General features: G+C 48.0%; 8 protein-coding genes across 8 annotated transcripts; 4 read left to right on the forward strand and 4 right to left on the reverse strand.

The window, feature by feature from the left end:
* Positions 1-1,212: 1,212 nt before the first annotated feature.
* N7520_003628 (FAD-binding oxidoreductase) lies at positions 1,213-2,936 on the reverse strand (the record flags this gene model as incomplete). The annotated part of the gene is made up of 3 exons (XM_057137563.1): positions 1,213-1,490; positions 1,552-2,286; positions 2,351-2,936. 3 exons carry the CDS (start codon positions 2,934-2,936, stop codon positions 1,213-1,215), a joined length of 1,599 nt encoding a protein of 532 aa, XP_056998028.1.
* Positions 2,937-3,305: 369 nt separating this feature from the next.
* Positions 3,306-4,152, forward strand: N7520_003629 (uncharacterized protein; the record flags this gene model as incomplete). The annotated part of the gene is made up of 2 exons (XM_057137564.1): positions 3,306-3,859; positions 3,924-4,152. The coding sequence occupies 2 exons, from the start codon at positions 3,306-3,308 to the stop codon at positions 4,150-4,152; spliced, it is 783 nt and encodes a 260-aa protein (XP_056998029.1).
* Positions 4,153-4,414: 262 nt separating this feature from the next.
* N7520_003630 (Cupin 2 conserved barrel) lies at positions 4,415-5,254 on the reverse strand (the record flags this gene model as incomplete). The annotated part of the gene is made up of 2 exons (XM_057137565.1): positions 4,415-4,699; positions 4,742-5,254. 2 exons carry the CDS (start codon positions 5,252-5,254, stop codon positions 4,415-4,417), a joined length of 798 nt encoding a protein of 265 aa, XP_056998030.1.
* A 454-nt stretch (positions 5,255-5,708) lies between these two features.
* Positions 5,709-6,764, forward strand: N7520_003631 (uncharacterized protein; the record flags this gene model as incomplete). Its single annotated transcript, XM_057137566.1, has 2 exons — positions 5,709-6,592; positions 6,653-6,764. 2 exons carry the CDS (start codon positions 5,709-5,711, stop codon positions 6,762-6,764), a joined length of 996 nt encoding a protein of 331 aa, XP_056998031.1.
* A 216-nt stretch (positions 6,765-6,980) lies between these two features.
* Positions 6,981-8,294, reverse strand: N7520_003632 (wax synthase family protein; the record flags this gene model as incomplete). The annotated part of the gene is made up of 1 exon (XM_057137567.1): positions 6,981-8,294. One exon carries the CDS (start codon positions 8,292-8,294, stop codon positions 6,981-6,983), a length of 1,314 nt encoding a protein of 437 aa, XP_056998032.1.
* A 209-nt stretch (positions 8,295-8,503) lies between these two features.
* Positions 8,504-10,336, forward strand: N7520_003633 (cytochrome P450; the record flags this gene model as incomplete). The annotated part of the gene is made up of 6 exons (XM_057137568.1): positions 8,504-8,652; positions 8,702-9,114; positions 9,166-9,374; positions 9,436-9,756; positions 9,838-10,118; positions 10,177-10,336. 6 exons carry the CDS (start codon positions 8,504-8,506, stop codon positions 10,334-10,336), a joined length of 1,533 nt encoding a protein of 510 aa, XP_056998033.1.
* A 791-nt stretch (positions 10,337-11,127) lies between these two features.
* N7520_003634 (type I polyketide synthase) lies at positions 11,128-16,501 on the reverse strand (the record flags this gene model as incomplete). The annotated part of the gene is given in 3 exon segments (XM_057137569.1): positions 11,128-12,804; positions 12,823-14,684; positions 14,704-16,501. 3 exon segments carry the CDS (start codon positions 16,499-16,501, stop codon positions 11,128-11,130), a joined length of 5,337 nt encoding a protein of 1,778 aa, XP_056998034.1.
* A 756-nt stretch (positions 16,502-17,257) lies between these two features.
* On the forward strand, positions 17,258-18,076 carry N7520_003635 (4-hydroxybenzoate octaprenyltransferase; the record flags this gene model as incomplete). Its single annotated transcript, XM_057137570.1, has 1 exon — positions 17,258-18,076. One exon carries the CDS (start codon positions 17,258-17,260, stop codon positions 18,074-18,076), a length of 819 nt encoding a protein of 272 aa, XP_056998035.1.
* Positions 18,077-18,197: the final 121 nt, after the last annotated feature.

The raw sequence follows: 18,197 nt of genomic DNA on the forward strand, positions 1-18,197 counted from the left end.
TTTTCGTAAAATATGCTGTATCATTTGTAGGATAGCTATTAAAATCCGCCTAATTATTACACCACCTAATAATATAACTAGTAAGCGAGCGGAACATGTAAGTGAGCGGGACACCCCAAAATGAATAGTGAATATATCAGATTATAAATTTATTTCTTAACTATAATAGACCAGAATGGATTCGTATGATGGATGATATTGAAAAGATGTCTTTTGATGGATCGAGAAAGTTTAGTAAGCATTAAGCTGTAGTAGTTCAGCTACAGTGGTGTTTAACAAGTATTGACCTTAGGTACTTCAGGGTCCACTTCTCTTATTGCCAGCAGAAATTCATATCTGGCATAATTTGGCCGAGGAATAAAAGAAAAAATCCCGTGATTTCTTCCAAGCACCCTTTTATCTATTGAATGGTGCCGTCTATGTTAAAAAGTCAGGGCGCGTGGAGTTGACTTTACTAGATTGGTGAGCGGTCTATAGAGCGGTCGGGTCTGAAAGTACTCAAGGTCAAATACTTGTTAAACACCACTGTATATGTGCTTTGAAGAAATTGATGAAAAGTAATTCGTATTGTATGCAGTCTGTAATAGAAGCAGGCATACGTGTAGTAGCGGTCAGATTCTTTCCCCTGAACCTTGGAATAACCGAACTATTAGAAATCATTAGATGGTTCAAGCTTGATATTGTTCTCAATTAAAAAGCGCCACTTCCTAAGACTAGGTATCAGTTTCAAGCTCTTTCCTTATTAGGAACATCCTTCATATCTTACATTTCGCTTTTTTTCGTCTCCAATTAACATCTCCTCATTCTGCACATGTGCATATTAGTGGAGCTAATCCATGCCATGACTGCGAAACATGAGAGCCTTGGAGGGAAGAGAGAAGAGGTTCACCACCGGGGCCTGAGAGTAGCAGGGATAAGGAACGAGACCCACCTGGGCAGGGTAGATGGAGAACACCGAGTGAAAGAGATCTTATGCTCTGCTGTCATGTAGGTGAGCAGTCTTCATGTTATCCCTGTCATACTGATTCATACGTACTAGCCTTTCACTTGGGAACACAACATGGAAAATGGAGAAATTTTTTTCAGCGGTAGGTGCTTGGGGGAAGAGACTCGGAGAGGAGGGCAGAACACGTAACATGTTCAAGTTTAGCAATGGTGCAACTTGATTCCACAATGAAACAAATAAATAGACTTCGGTAGCTGGTACATATTTCACAACTCCTCTGAAACAAAGTAGGCCCGATTCTGCAACTTCTGCATCACACCATTGGGATCATATTTCTTCGCCACAACATCAATATACTTGAGATTCTCTGTCCCGAATGACTGTAATGGCTTTTGAGTAGGGCTCGCATCATTCACGAAGATATAAGGAAGAAAAACACCCTGCGATTTTGCACTCGATGTAAGATTAGCCAATACTGAGTCGACAACACCTGTCACCGCAGATTGGTTCAAAGTTGCTGGAAATTGGACAAAAACATCCATCCCTGCATAAAATTTCGAATTATCAGTGGTAGTATGGATGAATGATAGGGAGAAAATACATACAGACTTGGGGCGTAGCTGTTAGACCAAGGAGATTCCCTCCATTCTGCGCCTTGCCTTTTGTCACCAAGTTCGGAATAACCCCTTGAGGCACATAAGAGAGTTCCGCCTCTGAAGGCAGAGAGGCGACAGCCTCTAGATACACCTCGTATGTCACCTGTAGAAGTGCAGCCCCAGTAACCTCGAAAGTGAAGGTTCCGCCATAGGAAATACCATCTGAACTCAGTCCAGAGGCACCAATTGTGAGGAGAAGCTCAGGAAGCGAGCCGTTTGTTGGTGGGTATAGTACTGAAGCCACAGGTATGTCGGAGAATACATCGAATGTTGCAGGCGTAGAAACATGTCCAACGTACCCGTAGAATACCATAGTGTAGGTGGGGTTGATCTGGATCTCCACGTTACTGTTGATATCGGCATCCTGTAGATACGTGGCATATGCTGCAAGTACAGCGGGTGTGTTGGCGAGAGTATAGGTATTTATCTCGTAGAAGATATTGACTCCTGTATTTGTCGCGAGGTCATATTCAGTCACGATGCCTGGAACGATTAGTTGAGGAAACGATGCATAGATAAAGTCATTCTCACCAAAATTGTTCAAACCTCCCTTAAGGCCTTTGAATAGATCGGCATTCTCAGTTTGAGTCGCGTTGACAATGGACCCGCTGGGAAGTACGACCTGGAATCGGATGACGCTGTCAATGGCCAACCCATATGTATTGTAAAATGTACTGAGACCACCTGCTTCCGTCAGCTTTTCAATGAAGGGCAGGGGAACTTGAATTCCGACAGTCTATGCACTCACCACCAAGAATGTACCCGCCGACACCTACAACGACTTCAAGACCACCCAAAGTTGAGAGATTATACCCCTGGAGATACTCGTATACAGTTCCCCACTGATTACCAGGCCCAATTGTAACCGTTCCGAGATCAGCGCTCAGTGAAAGAGTGTCCAACTTTTCGAGAGCGACCAAAACTCCTTGCCTGCCAATTGAACTAAAGCCCGGGTTGATATTATGTCCACCCGAGCGAATAGAGAACTTGGTATCCAAAATTTCGAGGATCTGTAACAAGGTTGAAACCTCTTGGGCTGAAGTGGGTGTTATAACACAGGACGCATTTAATCGGCAATTCTGTGACCAGGCTTCGTCGATCAATGGGTCATAGTATGATGAGCTCACTGTGAAGGTCTCATTTTTCGAAAACACCGTATCCAGCAGGTTGCAGGTATACCGGACATCCCCGACCAGGACCTCGCCCTTTGGAAGAGAGACGCCAAGTGAAGATAAAGCAGAAGCAGCCGAGGATTGAGCGGTGGAAACAGCAACTGCATCTCTCAGAATAGCCAGTGAGGCGCACAGTATGAGAGAAATATTAATCCGAATCATGATGAGTGATAGTCCTGGAGTGAAACAAACCTTGGAACTATTGCTCCTGTTCTTGTATATATGTTATGACCCACCATTTATAAATTTAATACTTGCAATATCGGGCGGGAAATGACATAAGATTATACAAAAGTGCCACGAATAAAATGACGTTTCCCCCTGGAGCCGAGCTGGCGGTAGAACGCCTTGATGGTACCTGGCTAGTATGAAAATCTTGGACCGATCTGACTCGGCCGACGAACCTCACTCCGACTCGGACATCTGGACGTACCCCTCACTCGTTCAATATGGCGATATCAGATATATATGGGAGCGATTTACACAACTTGAAATAATTCTCCCCATAATTAATCCAGATCTATGTGAGAAATGGGTTTCTTTGCGCTCGAAGAATGGGCCGCTGCCAACGACGACTACAATAATGCTCAAGCGCCTTACTGGCATGTGAAGTCTGTGCCCGATGGCTTCACAGCCATCTCAGGCATTCTATGGTCTATCTCATACATTTTGATGACTCGTCAAGCGTTCAAGGATCGTTCTTACGCCATGCCCCTGCATTGCCTTTGCTTGAACATAACCTGGGAAGCAGTTTACGGGTTCGTCTATGGCCCAGGTCCACTCAATCAAATTTTGTTCGCGCAATGGATGATTGTCGACGTGATCCTCGTCTACGCTATTCTCAAATCGGCCCCAAATGCTTGGAAAAATTCACCTCTAGTCGCGAAGCATCTGGCGACCCTTATTCTGGTTGGATGTGTGATCTGTATGTGGCTACATCTAGCCGTGGCAGCCACGTTTATTCCGAAAATCGGTCGGCAGGTTGTATTCATGACCGCATGGCCCATGCAGGTTCTCATCAACTTCAGCTCGATTGCGCAACTGCTTTCACGTGGAAATACTTTAGGTCATTCTTGGGGAATTTGGTAAGTGGAAGAACTATTCCTTTGCTCCAACAGCTTCCTGATCTGGCGCTGACTGTATGAATAGGTGGACTCGAATGCTAGGAACTGTTGCAGCTGCATGCTGCTTTTCCTGGCGCATTTATTTCTGGCCAGAGCGATTTGGATATGCGTGGACACCATATGGACAGTTTTTGCTTCTGGGTAGTATCGGGTCTGACCTGGTTTATGCTGCGGTCTATATCTATGTTCAAAGTTTCGAGAAGAACTTGAGTTCTCGGGTGAAAGTCACAGGGAACTTGAAGAAGGGTTATTGATTATTATAAAACTCATCAAATGATATGGATGTCGATCAAGAAAAGTGATCCCGGGAGATTTAAAATGTTCAAATTGATAGAAGCACTTGAGTAGTAGTCGGATTGATAGAGCTAAAAATATAACCACTAAATAGTAGTATGTTTTTGGGTATATCTCAGCGCATGCAATAATAATAGAAGAACTTTGAACATCCATTTAATTTTGGACATTTAAAGTTGACCCTTCCAAGGTTGGAAGCCTGATGATCAAAATACTATATGTCTAGTCTGATTTCTTTGCAGCCTTCGCCTCGTCTTCTAACTGATCACGAAACATTTCACATGCTCGTTCCTGTGCGTGCGGATCTGCGAAGCGACGATGGAACCAACTTTGCTCCATTGCCTGACAGGCTTTCTCCCAGTCAGTCGTCCACTCAGGATAGAAGGGCGCATATCCCAGCAGCCCACCAATCCACCGACCAACCATAATTCCGAGCAAAAGCCCGACCCATGACCGAAAGGTTACCCACCATGGTGGAGAGAGATAGGTACCTCCAGCATCAAACATCTATACTCAATCAGTTCACCCGGGCTTCTCCGTAGAACATACTTCAAATGTTGTATTTACCGAAAGAACCTGTATAAGGTCCAGCTTCTCTCCTCGTTGAAATACATCTTCCTGATACCCATACCAATTCTCAAAGAACGACTGATCCATAACTGGCCCTTGCTCATCCTCCACCGCAAGATCACTGCCACTCACTTCAAACTCCACCTCGTTCATCTCCGTTCCTGGGGTCCCATAAATGACATGGTGGGTATAAGGAGCTACTGCCATTTCACCATCAGCGGGAGTACGGTGAACGGGACGCCCATTGATATCGATGGTGAGATTGCCGCGAAGGACCCGAAAGAACTCCCATTGCGTAGGGTGGAAGTGTGTCGGGGGCTTTTGTCCAGTGGCGATCAGCTTAGCATAGATGCCTCGACTGGGTCGCATAATACCATGGAAAAGGAATAAGCGATCTGCCGGTCGTGGTAGATTTCGCACCGAAATGGCTCCATCGAATTTAGTCAATGGATCTTGACCAGCTGTGAAGGTACGGGGTTTGCAGGGAGCCATTTCTATTCAGAATGGAGGAAGTGAAAGGAGGGCAGCTGGTTGGTGATACGCCGCTTACTTTACATATCTGCGGTTTATTGTCGACCATCATGATGAAATGGGTATCTAAATTTGATAATAACGCTCGGAAAAAGACCTCGGTCGCCTCGCTATGGTCGTCTCGCTCGCGATGTTCAAATGTTATTCGGGCGAGCTGTTGCTCCCGGGATTACCCTTTTGGGGTGTCAATCGGCCGAATGCTGACTCAACCATCTGTTACAAAGGGGTTTTAGTCAGCCCCACCTGGAATAGGTATGGGTTCATGAATGCTGAACAATCATACACAATATTTGGAAGAGCTAGGTAGTTATGGCACGATAAAGGGACTTCAAAATGACTTCCCCGAACATTCTTCCTCTTCTCTTCTATAACGTAAATTGCAACCTGCCAGCCTCCCCTTGATTCAAATTCCGCCATGGTCAACATCATCCAGCCTAAAGTGGATCCCTTGCCTACGGGCATTGATCTTACGGGCCAAACCATTGTCATTACCGGCGCCAGTGCCGGTATGGGCCTAGAAACTGCAAAGCAGGTGCTTAGATTGCGCGCCTCGACTGTAATTCTCGCTGTACGCAATGTCGCCAAGGGCGAGGCCTGTGCCAAATCACTCCTCCAGGACCGCCGTATCCAAGCCCACAACCCCAAACTGACCATCAAGGTCATGGAGCTTGACGTCGACCGATATGACAGCTTGCAAGCTTTCACAAAGAAACTCCAAGAGGAGATCCCTATTGTCGATATCCTCATTCTAAATGCGGGTATCGGCCTGCTCAAGCTGGAACGCAGCCCGAGCGGACATGACCGTACCACCCAGGTCAACTACTACTCCAATGTTTTGTTAATTGCCGAGCTTCTTCCGTACCTTGAGCGTGGTGCCGAGAAGACTGGATCCCCCGCGCGCATCAGCTGGGTCGGCAGTCGTGCGCACGAGGTGACAAGCTTTGAAAAGAAGTGTCCCATCAAGGCAGATGAAGGTGTCCTAGAGCACATGGACAAAGATGAGGCCTTCGTACCGTTTCAGCGCTATGGGGACTCGAAGTTGCTTTGTGTGCTGTTCATGTACAGTTTGGCTCCGCGACTGGACCCCAAGAAAGTCATCATTAACATGATGTGCCCGGGTATGGTTAATACCAACATGAGCGACGTTCTTCCATTGCACCTGCGTATCATAGTCAATGCTATCAAGTCGTTCCGTGCCAGACCTGTTGAGGTTGGTGGCTGGATCATCTTGAATGCTGCGCTGGTGGTAGGCCCTGAGTCCCACGGTAAGATGTTGGAGGATAAGACCATCGCTGCCAAGTACGTTGATTCCTTTCGCTTCTAATAGTTTGTCAATGACTAACATGATTTCCCCTGCAGCAAAACTGCATTTATTCGGTCGCAGGCAGGTCAGGAGATTCAGAAGAAACTCTGGGAGGAGACGATGGCCGAAATTAGCACTCTGACGACGCTTCCTAAAGAGTTTGTATAGTCTAGCAAGGTATCAATAGACGAGAGCTTCGCTTCTATTCTGGGGTTTATTGTCGTTTAATTTGTACCTCTCTATGTGGAAACTTCCAGGGCTTTACTATCTGCACACGATTTCCTAACTATGCTAGCTTAAGAAATAAGCTGAGACTGCATGTGCTCATTCAATGTCCCCAGGCCTTTTCGTACTCGTAGAAAATCTATTAACCAAAATCCTCACTCATAAAAAAAGCTCCCACGCCTGCGCCACAAAGTTACCAGGCACCGCAGCGGCCGATCGTCGCGCCAGCTCTAAAGCAGCATATATGTCCTCCCTCTCATCCCGGATTCCACAGGAAAGCGCCACAGGGATTGCCAGCACATATACACGAGTACATACATACCAAGAGACCGTAATCGCATATCCCATCCACCGCCGCATTGTCGTAGGCTTTGCTCCAGACCGATCATCAACACCCAGAACCCAACATACAAAATCCTCGATTATAATCGCAACTCCCTGTACTAAGAAATACCTCATCTTCCCACCGTCCCACAGTGGAGTTCCGAAGGCTCGTGTAACCTGATAAGTACCGCAAGCGTGAATCGCTCCTGAAACGACAAAACTCATAATGTGCAGGAAGTATCGTCTTGCAAGCCGAACTGGGGTTCGTCTGGACACTCGTACACTCTCCGGCAATAAGCCAAGCAGGTAAGAACCAGGTACACCTGTCTGTCGTCGCAGTTGCTGATGCCAGGTATACCCCCAAAAGCGCCGAATGCTGTATGCTTCAGTAATACTACCGAAATTCGGTGGCCAGGAGGAAACTTCTCGCCATGAGCGAGGACCAACTTGAAGCCCGACACAGATAGCCGAGAGCGGAAGTATGAGAATAGCGAAATGGCTATATATTGTCGTAATAAACCCGACGACAATCAGGATGTGGATATGCAAATCGCCTGGGATGTTCAAGCTGGGATTTGGGTTTGATAGAATTGTCCGACATGCTAAAGTTACCAGATTCAATCCAGTATACATGGCAACCCATCGGAGAAGTTGGGATGCAGCGAATTGGAATCGAGTTGATGCGACCGAAGGCTTAGGAATACCGGCAACGCGCCAGTTCCAGCCGATACCACGGGTAACGCTGATGAGCTCGAAGGCCCAAAAAATGCGCGCTGATAGTGGGGTATTGGATATATCTTCGAGTTTTGGTGGGGTGATAGAGGAACTTGAAACATTTTGAACTCGATAAAATGATGTCTCTGGGGTGTGAATGTATAGTCGATCAATGTAGCGCGCTAGCATGTTACCCATGAACACACCAGATGTGTAGAGAAGAGCCACATCTAATACCGGAGGCGGTGGTGCAAAGAAAGCCTGCACTGCAGAGCCTATTTGAAGGAGCAGTAATCCATAACGAAGGGCAGATCCATGAGTCGTCTGTGGTATACAGACAGCAAGAATGAAGGCGAGAGCCGTATAGTGCCTACTGTCAAGGAATAGTGGATTCGGTCCAAGATTCTTAATAATGGAGGACTCAGAATAATTCATTTTGTCTATACTATTCCAAGATTTGAAGCGGAATATTTGAAATCACTTTAAGGATTCCTTTCGCCTATGTGGATTTTCCATCTCGGCGTCCTCGGCTATCCAGGTGCGTCTCATTAGGCCGATCGGTCACTACAGAGATTTTAAAAAAGGGAACAAATATACCTAGGTATAGAGGTGAGACGTTCAAATTTTATCTTGAAATTACAATTATGTATTTACTTTTTGATACTCCTGTGAGCCTTTGGCTTATTGCAATCGGAACCTTTGCTGTTTACCATGCTGTTCGTGCTGTCTATTTGATCTTCTTCAGCCCACTGGCCGTTTTTCCAGGATCACCATGGGCGGCCTTAGGAGAATAGTGCGTATCGGTCTGTCTGCTTGAAGTTGTTTTGCTAAAAATACCACAGTTGGGAGGCCTATTGGAACATTGGTATCCGACCTGGGCAAAAAGGCCAGACACTGTTCAAGCTCGAAGAGATGCACAAGAGACTGGGACCTGCGTTGCGTATGGGTCCCAATGAGGTTCATATCTACGATCCAGAATTTTACCATGAGCTATACCGAGCAGGTAGTCGATACTACAAAGATCCCACTATGCATAAAGTACTGGGTGCACCGTCAAGTACTCTGGCTGAGTGCGACCCAGTGCGACACAAGCAGCGCAAAGCACCGCTTGAGCAATTGTTCTCCAAGAAAAACATACTGAGTTTGGAGCAGATGCTAATGGAACATGTGGACTACTGCTCAGAACGCTTCGATGAATATTTCGCCCAGGGAAAACCTGTATCGATGGAGTGGGCCTTGAAGTCTCTCGCAATGGGTGAGTATCCTGCCTTTCAACCTTATGGCTCAGGTTTAATGAATCTCTTAGACATGGTTTCTCAGTTTGCCTTTGGCCAATCCTTCGATGCTCTCTCCGACCCAGAGTTCAAATCTCTCCCTGTGCGAGTCTTCCAGCAATACCTTCCCAGTCTACATGTTATCAAAGCATTCCCGTTTGTCAGACTTCTTAACTCGCTGCCTTTGTGGATTGCGAAAAGAATTCCGCATTCTGTTGAAATGGGCCATGAGCTGGAACAGGTGAAACCAGCCCAGAACATATTCAACTAGCCAGGCAACATTACTAAAGATAATTATTCAGTTCGCCTCTCGTCGCATCGATGAGTATATTGCCGCCGCATCCAAAGGGAAAACTCCTAGTTTCTCCACAGTCATGGAACGTTTGCTTATTCCCCTGCCCGAAAAAGGCTACGCGGTCCCCGACAAAAGTGGCCTGCGCGATGAGCTTCTCACCCTCATCTCTGCGGGTGATGATACCACAGGCATTGCCAATACCGTCACCCTGTTCTATATCTTCAATGATCGTCAAATACATGCTCGACTCCTAGCAGAGCTCAAAACCGTCCTGCCAACGTCAAATTCTCATACAACATACATTCAGCTTGAGAAGCTGCCTTATTTGGTTAGGCTTCACCCCCTCGTCATTATAACCTTAAAAAGCTCATGTTCCACTGATCGTCAGCTAATCATGGAATGAAAACAGACTGCAGTGATTAAAGAGGGTCTAAGATACTCATCTCCGGCAGCATCTCGTACTCCCCGTCTCGTTCCACCAGGTGGTGTCCGTCTCCCAGATGGCCGGTTCATCCCCAGTGGTACCCGGGTAGGAATGGCGATCTACCACATCCATTATAACGAGACTCTTTTCGAAAATCTACGGGTGTTCGATCCAGAACGCTGGCTTCAGGAACCTGAGATATTGGCACAGAGAACGAAGTTTCTAGTGCCCTTTTCACGAGGAAGTCGGTCGTGTCTGGGAATCAAGTATGTACAATCTACCTTTGCATTCAAAAAGATGGTGACTAATGTGCGGTTTGTGTAGTTTGGCATACATGGAGATGTATATGGCTATTGCCTATATTGTTCGATGTTTCGATTTGGATTTAGTAGGAACGACTGTGGAGGATATGAAGTGGGAAGATATGGTTGTGCCACAGTTTCATGGTGAGTTTCTGGCGTTGACAAAGAGGCGAATAGACTAGAACCTTGGAATCAAGGGGCAGAATTGCTCTCCAGGGCCTTATCAGGTGGTATGAGTGAATAAATGTATATTCAACCTTGGAACTTGAATGTTCGAGCTACATGTACATCCGAGTCTAGAGGGTCTACTGCTAGTGCTAGCATCAGAAAATACATTTGGATATCTTGAATTCAAACCCTGGCCCGGGGCATTTCAACTGAGCCACTCCAATGTTCGTTCAAATATGTGTATTTTTTTTAAACAGAACTGATAAGCATATATACATTATAGGGGAATAAATCCATTGACTGCGCTCAGTAGTACTACCTTCGAACATTCAAATGTTGAATAGTAGTAAATCTTGGAATCATATACCGTGACTTCAAATTTTTAAAGCTACTAGTACCTAACAAATACAACTTGAATGAAATTCTAGGTTGAATGGCCAGGGATTGTACTTACATACATGTATGATATACTCAAGTGCTTTACTAGTAGTAGGCTCATTCTTTTGTAAGGCACCTGCGGCGACTCGGATTTAAACTGCCCTTCAATTGCTACTAGTACGGCAGTGAACATCAATTCAAGTTACAAGATTTTGGAAGCCCTGAAGATGTAACTACTAGTATCGATTTCTCACTGTAAAAAATTTCAATTATTGCCGGTACATACATTTCAATGTTCTCCGAGTCCTTTCTCCTCATAGGCGAAGACTCAAGCCCCTCAACCGAATCCCTCATGGATGCGGAACCTTGGAATAGCCTTCCACATTGCGGACTTGAGTGCCATTCTCCATACTCAACTGCCTAAGTTCTAAGAAGAGGACTTTTCGTCCAAAGCCTGATAAAGGTGCTCAACCAAATGACGAACCGTCGGGTACTTCCACAACAAAGTTGGTCCAACACTGACAGCCAATGCCTGCTGCAAAGACATCCTGAAATGGACTGTCATTACCGAATCCATTCCCATCTCTGATAAGGCTACCGTCTCATCGATTTCCTCCACAATGGACAGCGTCTTCGACACACATTTCTTCACAACAACACGCAAATGCTCCATCAACTCCTGACCAGTCAATTTCTTTTTTTCTTCAATTTTGCCAGCCTCGCCCTCATTCACACTTGTCTTTTTCCAACCAACAATATCCTTGAGGATGGCATGAGGCAATGGCTCTCCAGATCCAAGCAATCTAGCCCGGAGAACAACACCGTGATTTGCCTCTGCAATGGAGGAAATGGAGCTCCAGGCTTTGAATGCCTCGTCAGGTGTCACATCTGTGATACCACGAGCATATAGCTCCGCCCCCAAGGCGCCATTTGAACTGGCTCCCATACCCATGCCGCGCCATGATGTCCAGAGAAGAGAGAGGACATTGTCACCCTCTATTTTTCTTGATTCAGCCAAAGCGTCCAAAAACGCATTCCCGCTTGCGTACGATGCTTGGCCAGGGAAACCTAGCAGTTGCCCACAGGATGAGAAGAGGACAAAGAAGTCTAGACTAGGAGAATTAGGTGGGAAGACAGTGTGGAGTGCTAATGCGCCTGCTATCTTTGGTGCCAACACAGCTTTGAATGCTTCTGGGGTGATTTGTTCGACTAGCTGGTCGCAGAGGACGCCAGCAGCGTGAACTACGCCAGCTACGGGTGGGAGGTTAAGGGTGGCCAGCGCCGAGCGGAGGTTGGTTGCTGCAGATGGGTGAGATATATCAATAGCGAGAGGGTAGATAGTAGCGCCGAGACGTTCGAGAGAAAGTAAACTTTCGATAGTAGATTGAGTATCGGTGCATTGTGAGGTCATCCAAGTGGAACGTGGCGATAAGGAGCGACGAGAAACAAGCACAATACGTCGTGCACCTTGACTAGCCATCCAATTAGCCACTGAAAGGCCCAGGGACCCGAGCCCACCAGTAATTAGATAAGTGGCTGCTGGGGAGAAAGTGATAGTCCCCGGAGCGGGAGTGGAGCGGAGTGGGGCGGAGCGGAGCGGACGAAGGCGGGCGGTGCGCGGAACCCCGTCGCGTATTTTGATTACATCAGCATTGTTGACGTATCGCATTGCCATGAAGGGGAATGTGGAATAGTCTTCGACATTGATAAGGCTCCCCCAGATTTCAGGATGCTCCGCGAAAATAACACGACTAAGGCCAGTGAGGGCGCTGTGGCCTAGATTGCCCTCGGAGGTGATGACGAAAAGCCGCACAGTCTTTTCATCGGAGCCTAAGCGCAGGATAGCCTGCGCAGCAGCAACGAGGCCATCGCAGGCGATGGTAGCAGTGTCGAAAATTTGATCTGTGACTTGAGGGAGGTAGAAGACTGCCAGAGACGGATGAATTCCCCATGGCAAGTCTGTGGTATCTTGATGGATAGAAGTAGATATCCCTCGGCTATCCAGCTGCCTTATGTATGTCTCCAGCTGGGTATTGGTGGTATCGGATGCGAGGAATGCGATGTGGGCAAACTCCAATGGCTCCTCGGTCAGCACAGCTGGCGGCTAATTGATTTGATGCACGAGACCTGAAGTGCTTTTTCCCGAGAAGGACTCGCCTTCCACGCCCGCAAATGCCATGCCCTGTTTTTCCATCAGGACCATTCCATCCTCCCTGATGATGATCACATCAGCTATGTTGACAGCCGATTGTGCCTTGGTGCAGTGGATGTACACGACTTCCGGAGTAGCCACATTGACTGACACGACACGGTCGACAGCCGTGGGCATCCGTAGCCGGGGCTCGTGATGCCAAAGGGTCGAAGCAATCGAAGTCGCTGCATCCATAATGGAGGTTAGAGAATCGTTCATACCGGGGACACTTGCTGAGTTGGCCTCTACCCTGGCTAGCATCTCGTTGTTGTTGGCCATATGGTTCACTACTCGCCAAGGGAATCCCATGGCTGAAACACCCACAGATGCGAGATATTCAATTGAAAAGTTTTCTGGCAGCTTCTGTGACATTCTTTTGCTGATAACCGCCAGATCAACATTGCCGAAGGAGGGTGCTGCATCCGCTGTACCCACAGTGGCAGTAGTGTTGACAAGCCAGGATCCGTCCTCGACGCTTGTTGCCTCTTCCAAACGGGATGTTATAGAGATTATCTGTGTATTTTGTCGGATTTGGATCTCACGCGGTGGAGAAACCACTACAGGCACTTGGAGAGAAACCTTCTCGACGCTCCTAGGTGACAGTGCACGCAAAAATGTACGCAATAGTACGGCAGCGGGTACGATCTCGGACCCATGTAATGGATGGCGGCCGGGAAAGGGCCGATTATCATCCTGCAGGTGGGTTTGATAAAGCACTTCGTCAGTTCCCCATAGGGCGGTGCGAGAACCCAGTAGATCATTGGCCGCTGGGTTGTGCGTTGGCGCTAACTGTGCAGCCGTCATCCTGCCCACGGCACGGTAGAATGGCTGGTGATCCCAGGTAGTACAGGGCACTGAGGAGCTCCATGCAGCGCTCGGGTTGGGATTTGTGAACTTCATGGGGCAGCCAAAGCAGTGCAGACGCCCTACACCAGCCAATATGCTTTTTAATGCCGGCTGTCTGCGCACCATGGTCGGTGTTGCGATAAATCTATCTTTTGTCTTTTCGCTAACCGTTTCAATGATAGAGTGAGTCACGATGGGATGACTCGATAACTCGACAAATGCTCGGAACCCGTCATCCACAAGTGCTGCCACTGTTGACTGTAGTCGGACCGGTTGGATCATGTTTGCCACCCAGTACTGCGCATTACGTGGCGCCTCTAATCGTGGATCCTCTAGTGATGTTGAATAAAGAGCTATATGTGGCGCTTGGGGGTTGAGCTCGCCTTGTAGCGCCTCCAGCAGAGGGCCTGTCAGACTTTCCAGCAGTGGCGTGTGAAAAGGCACATCGGAGGAAATAGCACGAACCTCGATGCCTTCTTCGCGCAGCTTTTCAGATATGCGTTGGACGGCATTAATGGTGCCAGACAGCACACATGAAGAAGGCGATGTCTCGATTGCCACGGACACACCAGGGTGCGTAGCGATGCGAGAACTGGCATCAGAAGCCGGTATTCTAACTAGCGCCATACAACCTTTGCCCATGAATTCGCGATAAAGCCGTGCTCGACGACAGACGACCAAGGCCCCTTCCTGCCAAGTCAGAGCTCCAGAGACAACTGCCGCCGCCGCTTCTCCCAATGAATGGCCGACAACAGCGATAGGAGGACCACACTTCTGCTCAAACAATGCAGCAATTCCCATATGTATGAGGAATGTCATCGCCTGGATCACATCGGTGCGGTCTGGACAGCAGGAATTTAGGATTTCAATCGCAGAGAATCCTAACTCGGCCTGAATGATGGGCTCCAGATTGTTCCAGATTGTGTACCACTTGCGCGAATACCGGACTAGAGTGGAGCAACTCACGACCCATCTCAGGCCATTGTGCACCATGTCCTGAGAATACCCAAACCGGACCTTTGAAAGCTTCTTTCCCGTCTCGGCCATTATGCGCCCAGGGATTTGGCACATCTTGGGCTACATCATTGAGTGTAGCGATAGCATTTGCAACGGAGTCAGCGACGATCGCGTGGCGGAACCGGTGGTGCGCTCGGCGCTGGGATAGTGTCGTAGCCACCGCCGATAATGAAACTTCTCCATTATTGTCGCACAACCACTGGCTTAGCCTTCTAGCTGCTATAGAGATGCGGTTCGCTTGAGGTGCGGACAAGAGAAGCAGAACCGGCGTGACATCATCATCTGGAGTCTGGGCCAATCGCTCCTCGAATGAGGATCGACCATTGAAGGCTTCAATAATGGCGTGCGATACAGTGCCACTATATCCGTACGATGCTACAGCCGCCCGTAACGGCCGTAATGGACTAGGTTCCGGGAGCGTCACTAGCTCGCGGGGCGAGCATAGTAAGTTCTTATCCCAATCGATCTTAGTATTCAAGGTCTGTAGATTGGCTTGCGGAGGCACCTGGCAATAGCGAAGCACAAGAACCGCCTTTATCAGACCCATGACGCCAGCACCAGCCTCCAAATGTCCGATATTTGGCTTGATGGAGCCTACATAGCACGGATCAGTTGGATGGCGTCCGGATCCCGCACCATATATCTCAGCCAGTGCGCTCATCTCTGTAGGATCTCCTAGCGATGTAGAAGTAGCATGAGCTTCGATGTAGTTGATAGAGTCAGATGTAACTTTCGCCTCTTTGAGCGCCTTCTGTGCAACAAGAAGCTGTGCTTGCGCATTAGGCGCCATTATTCCAAGTGTCCTGCCGTCAGATGCCACCGCACTACCCTTTAGTACGGCTAGCACTTGGTCACCATCCATGACGGCTTTATCAAGACGTTTTAGAATGACAACTCCCGCCCCTTCACCTCGACCATACCCGCTGGCCGAGTCGTCAAAGGAACGACACTTTCCATCCGCTGATATGGCCCCGGCTTCGTCTAGTACGCGGGTTAAGCCAGGTCCAAGAAGTGCATTGACACCACCCGCAATGGCAAGATCAGTCTCGCCAGCTCGAATTGCTTGTCTGGCATGATGGACAGCAACCAGGGATGATGCACAGGCGGCCTCTAGTGCAACACTGGGACCCATCAGATCCAGTAGATAGGAAATACGGCTAGGAATACCGCAATAGGCAGTCCCAACACCCATATGTGCACCAACACTGGGAAGATCTTCCAGTACCAGCTTGGCGTAGTCGTCGGAGTTGACACCCATGTAAACTGACGTGTTCGAACCAGCAAGGCTGGAAGGGGAAATGCCTGCATTTTCCAAAGCCTCCCAGGCCACCTCCAGGGCAATACGCTGCTGGGGATCCATTTGCTCCGCCTCACGTGGAGAAATAGAGAAGAAGCTAGCATCGAAGTGATCAATGTCATTGAGGAAATATCCCTTCGTGGTTGTCTGGTCCAGTATGCTCGCATTGCGGGGATGACGCTGCCGATAGGGCTCCCAACGCCAGGAGGGCATGTCGCCTGATGCATCGCCTTTATCAAGCAGGAACTGCCATAACTCGGAGGGGGATTTGACATCGCCAGGGACACGACATGCCATCCCAATGATGGCAATATCATCACAGAGGTCACTAGAGACGGGGCTTATTGTTTCGAATTCATCGTTGCTGGAGACGGGAGTTGCGATGCCTTTCCTATGCGTAGAGCCCTCGGGTGAGGTTAAGATCTCAGTGCTTCTATTGAAGGAAACCATTATGATGTGGCTTCAAATATTTCGAAGACAACTGAATGACTTTCTGTTTTTCAAATCGTTTTCAAATGTTAGATGTGGCAAAGGTCAACCGTATAAAAATATGGGTATGAAGATTCCAAAACTCCGAGTCTTTCATATCAAAATGCCGATACCGACTGGGAATTTCTATACTTCGGCTCGCTCAAGTGCTGTGGTGACTCCACTCTAGATAAGTTAACCGTTAGTCCACACCAATCCAATCCACTAGATCAGAGCGATCGGTCATATTGGCTCGTGCAATAGCATAGTAATCACTATGTAATCGTCGGCCGAGTCGAGAGTACTTCCAGGATTCACCCGAACCGTCTCTGAAACTGTTTCGAGACCGACGCCGAGTCTCGGCGCCTGGGGCCATATAGTAGATATTAAGTGGAAATTCCTATATAGATACCTATTCAAATATGACACGCTTCGATCAACACACGGACTATTCCCACGTTAGGAGCCTTCGCACGTCACATCTCAATATTCCTGCTGATATTCTGTTGCATACTTCGATTGCCAAAATTAAGGCGTCTGGATACCAAGCGCTATGACTTACTCTACCGTCCTCCAATCTCCGCGTAACGTGATACGCGGTGTATGGGAGCTCGCACGCCTACATACCCGTGAAGCCTGGCTATGCTGGTAATCCGCTATCTGGGGGGCGTGTGTGGCTGCGGGGATGCACGATGTATCATTAGATGTGGTGGCATTCATGCAATTACTGTTCGGAATATGGGTCAGCGTGACAGCTACTCACTGTGCATTCTGTACATTCAAGTAAGCCTTCGAAAAGATTTCTGCTTGTATCAGTCAACCAATTCTTCCAGTGATATCTGTGATCAAAAGTTCGATAAACATGTCGAGCGATGCAAAGTTCGCCCTCTACCGTCCGGCATGATAAGCACAACAGAAGCCATTATAGCCTTTATTTGCTGGTTACCTGTCACTCTGATTGTTACTTGGATGACTATGGGTCCAGCGGCTACTGCCAGCTTCGTTCCGGTATGGGTCCTGAGCACCATTTATCCCTTCATGAAACGCATAATGCCTTTCCCCCAAGTCGTCCTGGGAGCAATAATCGGAGGCGCGGTTTTCCCTGGCTGGGTGGGGGTTACAGGAGATTTAAATAATATGAGCCAGGCGCTTCCTTTGTTCTTTGCTACGGCAACATGGGTTGTCTACTTTGATGTCTTCTATGCGATGCAGGATCGACCGGATGATATGAAGATTGGCCTCAATTCACTTGCCATCTTTTTGGGGAACAATATCCAAGTTCCCCTGGCGGTATTATGTGCTTCCCAGGTCATCCTTTTTGCGATCACCGCAGTACAGGCAGAGCTTTCTCTGATATTTTGGGTGCTGGGGCTTGGTGTGTGGATGGTGAGCGTGCCATGGCATATTATGACGTTAGATCTGAAGGATCGGAACTCGGGAGGAGTAGTTTTTAAGAGGAACATCAAGTTAGGATTATATCTGACAGTAGTTTCTCTGGTGGAGCTATTTGTGGTTCGGGTTTATGATGTCAACTGGGCACTGGTGAAACTCAAGTGATAAACTAGGGAGCCTAGTAGCTAGCTCTGATTTGGCTGACCACGTCCAAATCCTCAAGGGTTAACAGGCCTGTCCTCCGGCCGAGCATGGTCGGTCTCTTTCTTGCTCGGCCGTAGACTTG

Source organism: Penicillium odoratum (genome assembly GCF_028828045.1).
Source record: "Penicillium odoratum strain IBT 22623 chromosome Unknown utg000003l_segment0_segment0, whole genome shotgun sequence".
In the NCBI taxonomy this organism is placed as follows: domain Eukaryota; kingdom Fungi; phylum Ascomycota; class Eurotiomycetes; order Eurotiales; family Aspergillaceae; genus Penicillium; species Penicillium odoratum.